Consider the following 13695-nt stretch of genomic DNA (forward strand, 5'->3'; position numbering starts at 1 on the left):
GCCAGGGTCTAGAATAAGAATAGAATTATTGCCATGCTGTACCCATGATCTGTGGAAATCTACTGTGACAAGGAGGTAAGGAAGAAGTTGTTTTTATATGCCTTTAATTAAGATTTACTGAAATAACTTATATTGAGCTCTATTCAGAATTACTAAGTTGGGTATTCAAGAAGTCTTTACCAGTGAAATACTAGTATGAATAGTAAATACAGATATTGTACTTTACAGCAACTTAAAAAAAATGAGAGAAATGAATATGCAGTTTTCATGTCAAAGTTTCTCTTGCCCCCAATTAGCAAAGCAAATTCCTAAGCAAAACAGACTTAGCAATAATCAATTAACATTCTGAGGGTTACTTTATAAATAGACAAAGCAGTAATCAACAATTATAGTTTGATTAAGAATTTTATTCACGATTGAACCCTTCTTGTCATTACCACTGAAGTTACCTATGCAAGAGAAAATGATCTAGTTTTATCTATAAGTTACATTTTTCAAAATTCATCTTTGTGAACTCTTCCAGCCTTCTGGAAGCGCAAGCTGTTTCAGTTACAAGAACTCAGTGATCTTACCGCTATTAATTTCCTATTAACTTAGAGGATTATTAATTATGGAGAGATAATTTCCTAATAACGGGTGGAAAGACTCAATCCTCCCCAATGTTAAATATGATCAACCTCAAAAAGGTGTGGTCTTAACAAATGGAATGGGAACACCCAAGTTCTATTTCTGGCTAACACTGACTCCTGCTGTGGCCTGGAGCAAATCACTTCTGTTAAAAACACTTTTTTCCATTCTGGAAAATGAGGATAACACTCCCTTATCAGCTTCACAGGATCTTTCTCAAATGCTTTGAAGATGAAGTTTTATAAGCCTACAAATGTATTTTAATGAGGCTTAAACTGACTATATTTCTAAAACAATTTGCCTTAAAAAGGAAAAGGATTTGAACAGAAATTAAATTAAGAGTATATATGCTATTAACCTCCCCTAAATATTATTGCAGTTTGCACTTTAAAAATACCAAAGGCAGATGAATAAGTTTTCCTTCAGATGCTACCTAAAGGAAGCAAAATGGCAACAAGTGGATGCAATATGCAGAAGTCTCCAGAGACAACACGGAAATGTCAATTCGAAATGGAAGCCACACATTTCCTTATATGGGGAAGAAAGGGCATTTGCTAAACCTGCCTTTGACTCTTGCAGAGATCTGTACCCCCCTTCAGCAACAGCTGGTGCTCCCCAGTCACCTGCAATTTCACTTTACAGATTAAAGAAACAGCATCGCACAGTTTACATGAAGTTTAGTATTATTTGACTGCAATTTTGTTTTGCCTGATCAATGCATTCAACTCTTGGTTTTTAAAGTTCCCCGACAAACAAACACAAAGGGAAACTTGGTCTAGCCAACTTGGTAAAGACAACTGCTGATACATATTTTTTTTCCCTTCTTGAAGGGAACTTTGCCAAAAGATGGGCTGGGATCATAAACCATACCCTGTTCTTTGTTTAATTACTTAGCTTTTGCTCTTGACTTGGCAAAACATTAAGCTTTTCATTTTAGTAAATCTATAATTAACTCCAACATGTGCTGAGTAAACATAACCTCATTTTTAATTAAATCTTAGAACAAGATGCTACAACTTGCCATTTCTAAGGAGTATTTCTTAAGTAATGGGCAATAAAAAAACCCTAATCCTTGTCAAACACGAAACTTAAGTCCAACTTTGAGTATAACCCACCCTCTTTTAAGACATCTGTTGCCCAAACGTGCATTCACTAACTACAAGACCAAAATGTAAACCTGAAAAGCCATCACTTCACACCAAAAGTTTCCAAGGCTGAAGTCAAATCAAGTCTAAATGGTAACACAGCAAAACTGAGAGATAACCATGGCTTTGGGACACCTGAAGAATAATTCTTCCAGTACATCTCATTGGATTTTTTTTTTTTTTTTGCAAATGATGCAATAATTCTTACACAAAGAGAAAATAAATACAATTTCTCAACAATGAAAGGAGTTGAAATAGCATATGCATTATAAACATCAGGAACAAATGGGAACTTTCTAATTAGACATTCATAAGTGAGAAGATTCAGAAAATTTACTTCTGACACCACATTCATATAGGACTAACTCTACAATTCTAACTTAAAATAAGACATCAATTCTCTGAGTAAAGAGAAATCTCTAAAAAAATAAAGTTAAGCTACTATGAAAATGTAATGTCAACTCTAAGTCAAGCTTATACATGAGCTAATGTAATAATATGAAATAACCATCTTTTGTTTATGCTACAGCTCTAAGATTTTTTCAAATAAGATCTCTGGCATTACATATTTGCAAATGGTCCTCAAGAATTTAGATTATTTAAGTGCTAGAGTTAAATATTAGAAAACTTCACAAAACTTTACTTCACATTCAAGAATTACATGTACCAGAGCCAAATAAAAGAACCAAGAAATTGTTAAAGACAGAAGCTACAAGATTTACAGTTTGCAGAACAAAAAAAATGCTGTGCATTTCAATGAAAAAAGTGTTCAAGAGAACTTTACAATATTAAAATCTCCTCTTACTTATCTACAACTCCTTTAATTAGCTCTCTTCTCAAAGACAGAGCCTCTCAGTTAGTGATTCTGATTACCACAGAATCTAGATACTGATGACTCTGCATTAGGCAGAAGCTGGTCCACTTATTAACCTTATCCAAAGTCTATTCAAAACATGACTTCAAGAGAATTTCACAAAGCATTTTCTTCCAGCCATTTTATATTATATTTCAATTTCAACATGTTTTTTCTGGACAAACTTTTCCCTTTGCTTCTCATCCAGTTATCTCAGTCATCTTTCAACAATTCTCACAATTTAATGATGCCTGATGGAAGTCCCATTGTTTCAGTGGTAGTGCACAATTAAACAAAGTGCCTTGAGGCCAAAGTACATGATCATATCCATGGGTGACACTGATTTGGTAGTGTTTGCTAAACACAAAGGTAGGATTATAATTTACACTACAAGACTGCCACAGCATAGAAAGTGCTTTCTAATCTCCAAGGAACACAATTTCCATGCTTCACCTAATGCCCTTTTTGCCCTCATCAGTCCTGTATTGCCTGATCTCTCAGGAAATTAAGGCTTATGTATTTATGCTGTCTGCATGTATTTTCATCCTTCTCCCCCACCTCTTCCCTTAAAGTAACTTTTAAAAACTAGTTGGACAATCATGACCAAACCCGAGAAAAGAAGAGAGGTCTTCATTATTAAATTCTCACAAGTTTTATGAAAACAGGTATTTAGAGACTAAAATCTTGCCCATCACATTGAAGATAAACCACAGCACAGGCTCAACCTTTATTAGAGTCTGAAGAAGGTCTACAATCAGACCAAAGACATAAAACTTTATAGGGCTTCATTATGCATACTATTAAAATTGTTTTAAAATTAGAGTTATGCTAGATTTCTATAAGGCAATCTCAAATACTAAAAATGAACATTAAGAGCACAATTGTGGAACAAAAACATTAAAAATTGATAATGAATCAACATATGCTATTAACTGCATTGTTTCTTTCAGTTCTTAATCACAAATTAAGGAAGACACAACAGAGAATCATTTTTAAAATATAAAATGCAATAGAAAAGTGTGGGTGTTCAGACACTTAATGGCAAACATTTACCATCCAACTGTTCTGCAGTTGTAATGAAAAGGTTTTTTAGCAATTGATTAAGGGTATTACTAAGAGTATCCTCCTAGATATCCATGTAGTTTCAACAAAAACTGAAAGTACTTATAACACCAGACACTGGGAAGGGAGAGACAAGAGGAATGACAGGGCAACAACTCTAAAGTAAGCTTTTTATGCGATGACATCATTATGCTGCAAGTTGGCCTATCTGGTTACACAAGGTGAATACTGATCAGCCTTTCTTAACTGGATCCTCTGCTGTGCTAAACAGTTCACTGCCATTTGTGTGATATGTGCAGGACTAAGTCTGGAAGAAAATGATGGTCACAAGTTTTGAAAAGTTACTTCCATAAATGACCATCACCTACACCGGAAAGCTATTTTTTCATGCAGATCTTCAAATTCTACACAAGCTGCACTAGTAGAAGCTAAATTGTATCTTCAATGGTTACTTATTATAAATTAAGAGCAATTAAGAGCTGTCTTTCCCTAACAATGCATTGCAATGCGGTATCTGTGTAAAAAAAAGCAGTTAACACACAATAAAATGTACTGCAGTGAAATCACATCTCATCCTAGTTCATTTTATTAACTTTGCTAGCTTTCCTGACAGAACACTATTTAACACTATTATGAAGATTCATGCGACCAGTATAATTAAGTATAAAACAATTCATCAAAACTTACTATTTGCTCTGTTTTTCAATAATGGAACATAAATGTTATCTTCAAACCCAAACATTGTGTTATAAACTTCTTTTAAATCTTTGCAATTTTACAAAGAAAAACTATGAAAATATGCTTGGAAGCCCTCTTCAGGAAGTGTTATGTTTAGGAAACACTCAATGCAGTAGATTAATTCTCCAAGGGGCAAACTCTCCAGTGTAAGTGAAAGATTAATCTTGCTCAGACTGATAACACTCAAGCTGTATGACATCCAGTCATTATGATAGTGACAGCATCCGAACAGACAGGATTAGTAATGATAGCAGTAATGGCATATGTACAAACTAATGGTACACCACCAGTAAAAACAGAAAGACCAGACACCACCGGATTCTCCAATTCAAAAGTAGGCAACAGTAGTATTATTCTAAGCATGCAAAATTTTCATGCACGCAAAACTAAATGCACTTAGGGACAATGCTCAGTACCAAATTTTGTAAACTTCAGGAGAAATTAAATGCAGCATGCCTATGCAGCTGATCCCAGTTCCTAATCAAATGTGGTAGACTCAAAATCAGCTCTTCAGTAATGTAAATTATCCTTTTGAAAGTCTTTTTTGGAACCTTTTTAAGTTAATGTGTGAAGTTTTGCAGAAAATGTGTCACTTTTTCTTTGAACAAGTCTTTCTTTCATGGTACAGCACCATAAGGTAAATTATCTTTGAGGAACATAAAGCACACTCAAGTCACTCCTTTCTTTTGAATGTAGGACATCTGAAAATTGATGGAAATTTTATTGGCCTTGGGTCATAATGTTTAACAGGTTTATCTAATTTCATTCCAGAGCATTTACATAGTCATATACATTTTTTTCTTTCTAATCATAATAATCCTTTGACTTATTCTTATTAAGCTTATTATGCCTAGAAAAGTACAAGGAAAGGACAGCTAGATTTCTGCACCCAAAACTTAAAGAAGCAATTGCAATATAATTTTTGAGAATAACCAATGTGAACTTACAAACACATGAAGGTCACATTGAGAAGTTAGTTAAAATTAGAGCCAAAAGCTAATCCTGTTAGATTAAGTTAGACAATTTTTTTTAAATGCTGGCCTTAAATTTTTATCATCTCTGCAGATGAGAAGATGCAAATATGCCATAGAAAGATTTTAAAAAATTTTAAAAATTTCCAAATCACCATCATCTTATCTGGAAAGATATAAGGGCAATGGAAGAAGAATAATCAGTTATGTCTGCTTATCAAAGTATTTAGAAGGCAAAGAAAAAAAATCATTCAAAATCTGCCTATGGCCAGCTTTTTCTGACTTTGTGTCACATTTACTTTGAATAAATTTTCCTTTTTTATTATAAACTAGCAAGACAAACATTTGTTATTTACTGTCATAGCGAGGTAAAACTGCCATAGGGAAACCTACTAGACATGTGTCTTTTTAGAAAATACAAGAATGGGGCTGTTGGGCGAAAAGAAAGAGAGGAAGGACTGGAACCCTTTATATTCTGGAAAATTGGAAGAAACATCATTTTATCATAATGACAGCTGGCATTTTGTGTCTTCTCAAGGAAGTTCAATTTTTTTCTTGATACAATGGCAAAGACTGTTAAATAGATACCACCTCCCCCCCCCCCCCCCACTTCAGAAGCATTTTTCAGGACTTTTCTTTACCTTAAGTACATACAGCATGGCTTTTTTCTAAATACAGGGTACATTTAGTACAATACATATAATGGCAATCTCTGCCTAGTCTTTAAATGAAAGTTGTACCATGCTTCAACTGTAAGATATGACTAAACCTAGAGCAGATCACTATGCAAATTAAGTTCAAATGGAATTTGTCATTGTTGTAATCCCTCACACATTTGTACTTACCTGCAGGTAAATATTTCAGCTGGTTGTTAGCCAAGCGAAGATGACGTAAAGATCTCAGGCGGCCAATCTCTGGACACACAATTTCGAGGGCATTATCACTTAGGTCCAGAAACTGCAGTTTAACGAGGGAGCCAATGGCTTGTGAGAGAACAGATTAAAACATGAATGTGACCCAACAGTAATGTTAAAATCTTAATAGGACTATGAGAGGATAAAAAGCCACAGTACCTAACACCTATGTCTGAGCAGATTTTGACATATTAAAGCCGGTCTCACAACTGAATGACATAGTTTGTGGAAATGCTTATCTAACAAACAGTACTGCTGGCAGTGAGACAGGGTGGAAAAAGAGTGTGATGTACAGAATACTCCCATTTCTAGATTCTCCTTAGACGATTCTGCTCTGAAGTCCCTTCTTCCATTCCTTTGCTTTGAGTCTATCCAATTTCTATATTCGGAAAGAGTTTAAAGCACTTTCCTGCAGTTGGGTGCATAACTCTACAATTGAGGCAAGGAAGAGAAACTAGTACAACTTCTTGATACTTTAGGTTTCAAATCTGTCATGATCTAAACCAGCAGAGTATTCTATGTGGTAACTGGCTGAAAGCGGAAGACACTCACGATTTTTCGTTCTGTAGGTGAGTGCCATTTAGCTTTTTCACTTTCTGCAATTAGAACTGAAGCAAACAGCATTTAGGTGCATTTGAGAATTCATTAAAATAATTTAACATAGCATAAACAAGGATATTATCAACTAAGAGCTACACTGGTATATTTTGTATGAAAAACTTTAATGTTTTATGGGAAAATAAAGGAAAAACAGGCCTCTTCAAAGAAGAAAAATGAATATTTTATGATTCCTGACACTTATTACGAGCTGGTAGATTACTTACCTTCAGGTACAACAACTATGTTATTTGAATGAAGGTACCTGGGGGGAGGAGAAAAAAAGCAGAGGACACCACCTGTTACCCTCAAGGACTTCTGCTACATAATCAGTTTGCAAAATATCCAATTTCAGACTGAAAGAGCACCCTCAAAGCCATTCCCCTCTATGACCACAAAAGCTGTGGAAACTGTATAAACTGGCAATGGATAGGTACTTAAGTTTCACTTAGACTATTAAATGATTAGCATAAAAATAAAAGAGAATGACATACAATTATTTAAAACAAAACATTCACAATTACAATAATAATGGGCTTTAGTTTTGAGAGTCATAAGAGGAAAGCAAAAAGGAAAAATAATAAAGCAGATAGAATAACCAAAATGAACCATATTTGATCACCAGGTTATTCTACACTTAATGCCGGTAATAAAAGAAAAAAGCCCAAACCCACACAAGTTATACAATTACAAACATTCTCCCTTGCACATAAAAAACTCTTACACCTTCACTGACTGAAGAAACAAGCACATGATCTACTCACTGCAAGTGGGTTTTTCAAACCTAGAGTACATTTTTCAAAAGAAAAACCCAATCTTGCACGTGGTTATTATTTAGGTAGGTAGTGAGGGTGGCCAGATCTCTCACAAAGAATATTCAGCACCCTCTGCTGGAGCACTTCAGTACTACGAGTAACAGAAAAAACTATTCTTAGATGAACAAAATTTTCAAATATTGATACCTAATTGTAAAGGTATACTGAGTACTCAATGTCCAATCGCTTAGGCACACATGGAAATTATTTGCACAACATATTTTCTTCCATTCTATTCAAAACAGCATTTCCAAAAGTAGGAGCCTGTCTTTTCGGGGAGATAGAGGCAGAACAAGGAAAAAGACACATGGACATTTCAACTGCGTGGAGCATCTGAGCCTTCTCTTTCTTTAAAAACTGCAGACATTTAAAGTTTATTAAAAATGTAACAAACAGGAGGACAGCAGATATGTTTGTAGAAATCCTTATATATACACACCTCAGGATGAGAATTCTCCTACTCATTTCAGCTGCAGCTCCTGAAAATATTTGTGAACTATTTCACTCAAGCTAAAAAAAAAAAAGTCTATACGAGGATCTACACCTAGTATCCCAGTATGAGGGATATGATATACAAAGAAACACAGACAGTAGTGAATTGTTAAAAAAAAATATAGTGAAATTGCTAAGGATGTAACTTTCAGGGAAATGAAAATCATTTAAGTTTGTCTTTCAAAATTTAAAGCTACTGTAACAAATTATTCTTTAAATAAATATTTTGTGGTCTGTGTCAACAAAACATCTCTTACTGTCTGATCAGAAATTCACTTGCACTATTAGAGCTACACAAACCACAGGCCCACTGCAGTTCTCTCTAGACCACCAGAATGTGTGGGATAATGGTGGTACAACTAAGCTTGCTGAACCCTAAATAGTTACATTTGACTCCTACAATTCAGTGTTTGTAAGAGATTATTGTAAGCTGTAATTTATACAGGTTTTCCTAAAGGCACCATCAGATAACATGGAGATTTCCTGATGCCCCATGGCAAATCATTAAATACTAAGTATATCAAATACAAAAATATTTATTTTACTGCTTCAGAGCATAAACATACTCTCAACACTCAGGCATGATGAGACAAGACTGTCTCTTAAGCAAGTTGGAGACTGCAGTGACCTACAAAACAGTTCAATTACACTGTGGCCGCATGTTACCAGAAAGGTGTGGTTTCAAGGGCCAAATTAAGATGACAAGATCAGACAGCTGAATGCATTAGACTACTCAGATACACACCTCCTCCTGTTTGGAGCTCTCCATTAAATAAACAGAATCAATGGCCCATCAGTTACTCAACTGAAAGTGAGCCAAATGAGTTATAAGGGGAAAAGAGGATGTCCCTTTTAACCTCCCCGCTGCCAATTCTACCATACAAGGAAATCATAACCTTACAAGAAGAAAAGGGGAGGGAAGAACATATTGACTCAGGGGCTTACAGCTTAAAATTAATTGCCAAAATAATACAGTTCATGTGACATCCAGTCTTTGGACAAGATTGGATAAACTACTCTGACTACAGCAATCGTCATTAAATAGTTACTACCCCTACTCGCTCATTCCAGCTCCTATTTGACAGTCTGTGACTTGGCTCCAAAAAAAAACTTAGTAGTACAATCAGCAGGACTGAGATCATAATAGCCCTGGTAGCTGGGGTGGAAACGAGCAACTAGGGATGGGCTGGAGGCAGTAACCTGTTACTCTGGCTCTGTCACAACCATCTGACCATCGCATTTGGAGGTTCCAGTGCTTTAGCAGGGTGACAACAGTCTACGCAGGAGTTGGGGACTAAGTATTTTTCCCTTAGCTGTGTAGACTTTTGTATAACAGTTCTTGTTATACAATAAACAAGAAATTATAGGAAATATTAACATGGGACTGAATACATCTGGATATACGTCCTTTAAAAAAAAAAACAAACCCCCCAAAAACCCCCCAACCCCTCCCCCTTCCCCAGTCCTACAAAAAATGACCCTTTCTTGCCCTCCAAGAAAACCATTCACACTTAAGAGGCAGGCTATGTGCAAGCAATACATTCTAGAATTATTTTAAGATAAGATGGATCAGCATAATAAAGATATATTAGAACTCCTACACAAACTCACAATTCCACGAGGTTTGGAAGCTTCTGTGCAAGGTTTTCTGGCTGAAAAAGAGTTAGAGATTTTTTAGGTTTCAAAACAAAAAACAGACACACACATATTGTGTACCCAACTCATTTTAATAACCATACTAAAACACGTCAGCAGCTAGTCACAGAAAAAATGGCAACAAGGAGCTTGTATACAATGCCCTATGTCCACATCCCCACATGTTCTCCATCAGTGCAACCTGGGATATATCAAGGGTGAGCAATTCACTAAAACAGAACTACAGCCTAGAAGTGACATTAACATGTCCTCAAGCAAATGGCAGGCAGATTTCTGAGGCTGAAAAGATGGATTACCAAAACCTTACCTTTGAAACTATATTCAAATAGAGTTAGTTGAAGCCAAGAGACTGCTAAGAAGCTGCAGCATTTATAGACTTAAAGCAGAACAAGAACTATACAAGATGTCTAACCATAATGTATTTTATTTTGTAATGCTGCTAAACTGGGAAATGACCTACAAACTTTGTGTAGCTTAATCAATTACCACCAAGCCAGAAGTGCTGAATCCATCAAACTAGATTTTCATATTTACATATTGACATGCATATCATTTTCTAACTGCTAACTGATCCCTAGATGCAATTCTGTTTCTTGATGGCATTTAGAACCATGAACATATATCACAAAATCAGCTTCACAAGTTTCAGATGTCATGTTGGTAACCATACTCAAAATTATTCAAGGTTAAGACAGTTTTATTGCTTAAGAAATCTACTTTAAACATAGATATGTTTTATTGAAAAAAGTTTTCACAATACACATATGCAGGAACAAATGAATTTTAAAAGCAGCTCGATCATATGGTCAATTTCCTGTTAAAAAAAACCTAGCAATTTTCACTGTCATGTAAGTTTAAGGTAAATTATCTAAAATACTTAACTTTGTGTTTATAAATTTATTATGGAAGGAATATACTAACCTGAAAAAGTAATACAATAATATTCTTTTGTAGCAAACATGCCACATCCTAGATCTGAGTACAAAAAATAGTTTGTTTCTAACTATGGAGCAGCAAATGATGGCTCAATAAATGAATCCGTTGACGTCAAGATGCAGGAAACAGGCTATAACTAATCAGTTGTTGCCACCTACCGGAAGGTTTGCCACAGTACACTTATCTTCTCGGCACAGAATTTTATTTGGTCAAAGAGAAAAGCTTAAACTGGGAAAATATGCAAAGGCTGCAACATGCTCGAGCACAAAAAATTCAAGTTTTAATTTAAAAAAAGTGAAGAGGGAATGTGAAAAAGCAGATTCACTGTCATCCTAAACCCTCTATTAGAATAAGCATACTAACCTGAATCACAAGTTATTTTCACATTATACACTAAGGTTATATTCTTATTCTTGCTTTAATTGCTGCATATTGTAAGACAGCTAAACTCAGGAGAGAGACAATTTTACAGTTTAGCAAGTCAATGATAGAAATTCTGCTTATCTTCGAGTACCACAAAAACAATGGGTCTGAGAAAGTTGCTCAATACAACATCCTACAATGAAATTAAGATTAAAAAAACCTATTCACGATCCATCAATTGAGAGGTAAAACTAACTCTGGTCTCTACTGGTGACATGACAACAAACAACAATGATAAACGAATCATCAACTCTGCCCCCAGTTTAGTGAAGCTTGCCTCACCCTCATGCTCACTGGACATTTTTCAAAAAGTGAACCTGCTGATCTGTGTGAACAGGACAGCATTGTGTGTTCTGAGTTAGTAAATTAAAAACAATTATTCTTTGATATGGCTAGATCATGCTTCTGACAGTGCCATGAAGGCAAACTCGTATTTCCTTTTAATAGATGGGGAAATAGGATTACTGGAAGGCTAATGTTATCAGTCAAACATTAAATGAGGAGAAGTTGGAAGACTTGATGCAGGGATACAGATGTGCTATATAGCTTCTTGATCCATTTGTTATGTCATAGCCCTCTATCATTTCCATCTTGCCAATGAGGACAAAAATGAAATTATTCTTAGGCAAGGTATGTGTAAATTCTGTCAGTGTAACTATTCCAGACATTTTCATAGGAGCCATCTGTCAAGGACTAGAGTCATTTTAGAAGAGCAAAGAAGAACAAAAGCTGACTTAGTCAACATTTTTCAGAACTCTGAAGGAGTGAACCAGTGGGATGAAAGTACCACCTTACTTTAAAGAAATATGGTGCAGATTTAGTTTCGATGATTGCTAATAATCCACATGCAATTTAAAGTATTTATTGATGAGCTAATGCTCATCATCTTGCATAGAATCAAAGAAGCACAAGGCTGAAAAAGACATTACAATTACTCTTCTCAGAGAGGATCAGCCCTCAAAGATATTGGTACATTTTCTCTTTCAGAAAGTCTCCGTGAAAGGAATACAGCTTCCTTCAATAACCTATTTGTTTTCAACTATTCTCTGATGAGATTCCTGCCCCTGCCCCCCCACATAACTAACTTGCTACTTCTTTACTGAGATTGGAAGTATTACTTGAACTACCAGCCAAAAAAAAAAAAATCATTATGAAAATACTGCTTTGTGAAAATACTGATGATTTTTGCTCTGCCCCATTCCTCCTCTTCTATTTTTTTTTCTTCTGTCTTCTCTTTTTGCAAGCAGAATTAACCTAAATCTCTCAACCTTCTCTCACAGGGCACATTCTCTAAAAATCCCTTGTTGCCGCTTTCTAGGTTCTTTCCAGTTTACCTAGGTTGTTCATAAGTATGAAACCCCAGACTCAATCTTTGCTCCAGCTTATGCTTTAACAGTATCCAATAATTATTTCCTTCTGCTTTTAATGGAGATTGTGAAACTTCCTATGTTCCAAAAAGACATCTGCCTTTTTTTGTAACATGCTGCTGACTTGATCTATTTTGGTCCACTACAACTTCCAACATCTATTCTGCCAAACAGATGCTCAGTGAATGAGACCAAATTTTGTTTGCCTAGTTCGTAGCTATAATGCTATGCACTTCAATGAGATTCCACCAAGTCATATCACGAGCAACTTATCCGATAGTTTGGAATCCTAATGCTCTACTTCATGATGTTTGCAAGTCATTTTGCCTAAGTATGATCTACATTTTAAGTATTATTTCAGTTCCTTTATCCCAGGCCTCAATTACAATACTGAACAGTTGAGGGAGAGCTGCCTCCCTCATTTGATACATCTTCCGTTGACAGTAACCATGGGTAATTACTCTTATGCCATCTTACACACCTGTAGGCTGGTAAGCAGATATTGAGAGGAAAATGGAACTAAACTGCTACTTGCAAGACTTTGTTTTGGCTTCTATTTTATAATTGCTTTGAGAAAAACAAAACCAGGCTCTAACACATACAAGCAGAAAAGTGATATGCAAAACTCTCCTTATTATTGTTTCATCTTTTGAGCAGTGCAAACTTCATGAACCTCACACCACTGAATTTCACAAAGTGTCAAAGCAGAACTGTTTACAGTCTTTGGTTAATTTTTAAAGAAGCTTTAATTTGTAACCATGACTCCTATCCTCCCATTACATTATTAAGCAAAGGACTTGCCCAGAAACAAAAAGTGCCAAAATAATTCTCTACAGTACATGCAAACTTAAGTGACTCATTCAAGATGAAGAAAAAGCATAAAATCTTGGCCCAAAAGCTGAAAGGGTTCTGAAGAAGTGAAACCTTTATCGAGGAATTCTAATGTATCATTGTCAAAGCTTTAAAGACTATTCCTTAAACTGGAGTACTGGACTTCTTGTGGAAGCACTGAAAAATATAATTTTGGTGAATTTTAAGTAGTCAGGCCCTCCAGCTCCTCTGCCTTGGCTATTATTTTACCTATCACACCATGGAAGAC

The 13695-nt window shown here is 35.4% G+C and overlaps 1 protein-coding gene across 4 annotated transcripts in view; it reads right to left on the bottom strand.

Moving 5' to 3' along the window:
• Positions 1 to 13695, bottom strand: part of LRRC28 (leucine rich repeat containing 28) — a 57072-nt gene that overhangs the window by 39468 nt on the left and 3909 nt on the right. For 2 of the 4 annotated variants that reach the window (XM_072870804.1, XM_072870803.1), the window contains 3 exons: positions 9826 to 9866; positions 7135 to 7172; positions 6242 to 6379 (listed from right to left, as the gene is read on the bottom strand). In XM_072870804.1, coding sequence (XP_072726905.1) covers positions 6242 to 6379; positions 7135 to 7172; positions 9826 to 9866 — 217 coding nt within the window. Of the gene's footprint in view, positions 1 to 6241; positions 6380 to 7134; positions 7173 to 8161; positions 8180 to 9825; positions 9867 to 13695 lie in introns of those variants that run through there. The other 2 variants (XM_072870805.1, XM_072870806.1) reach the window with 2 other exon arrangements.

The sequence above is a fragment of the Ciconia boyciana genome, chromosome 8 (assembly GCF_034638445.1).
Source record: "Ciconia boyciana chromosome 8, ASM3463844v1, whole genome shotgun sequence".
Lineage (NCBI taxonomy): Eukaryota > Metazoa > Chordata > Aves > Ciconiiformes > Ciconiidae > Ciconia > Ciconia boyciana.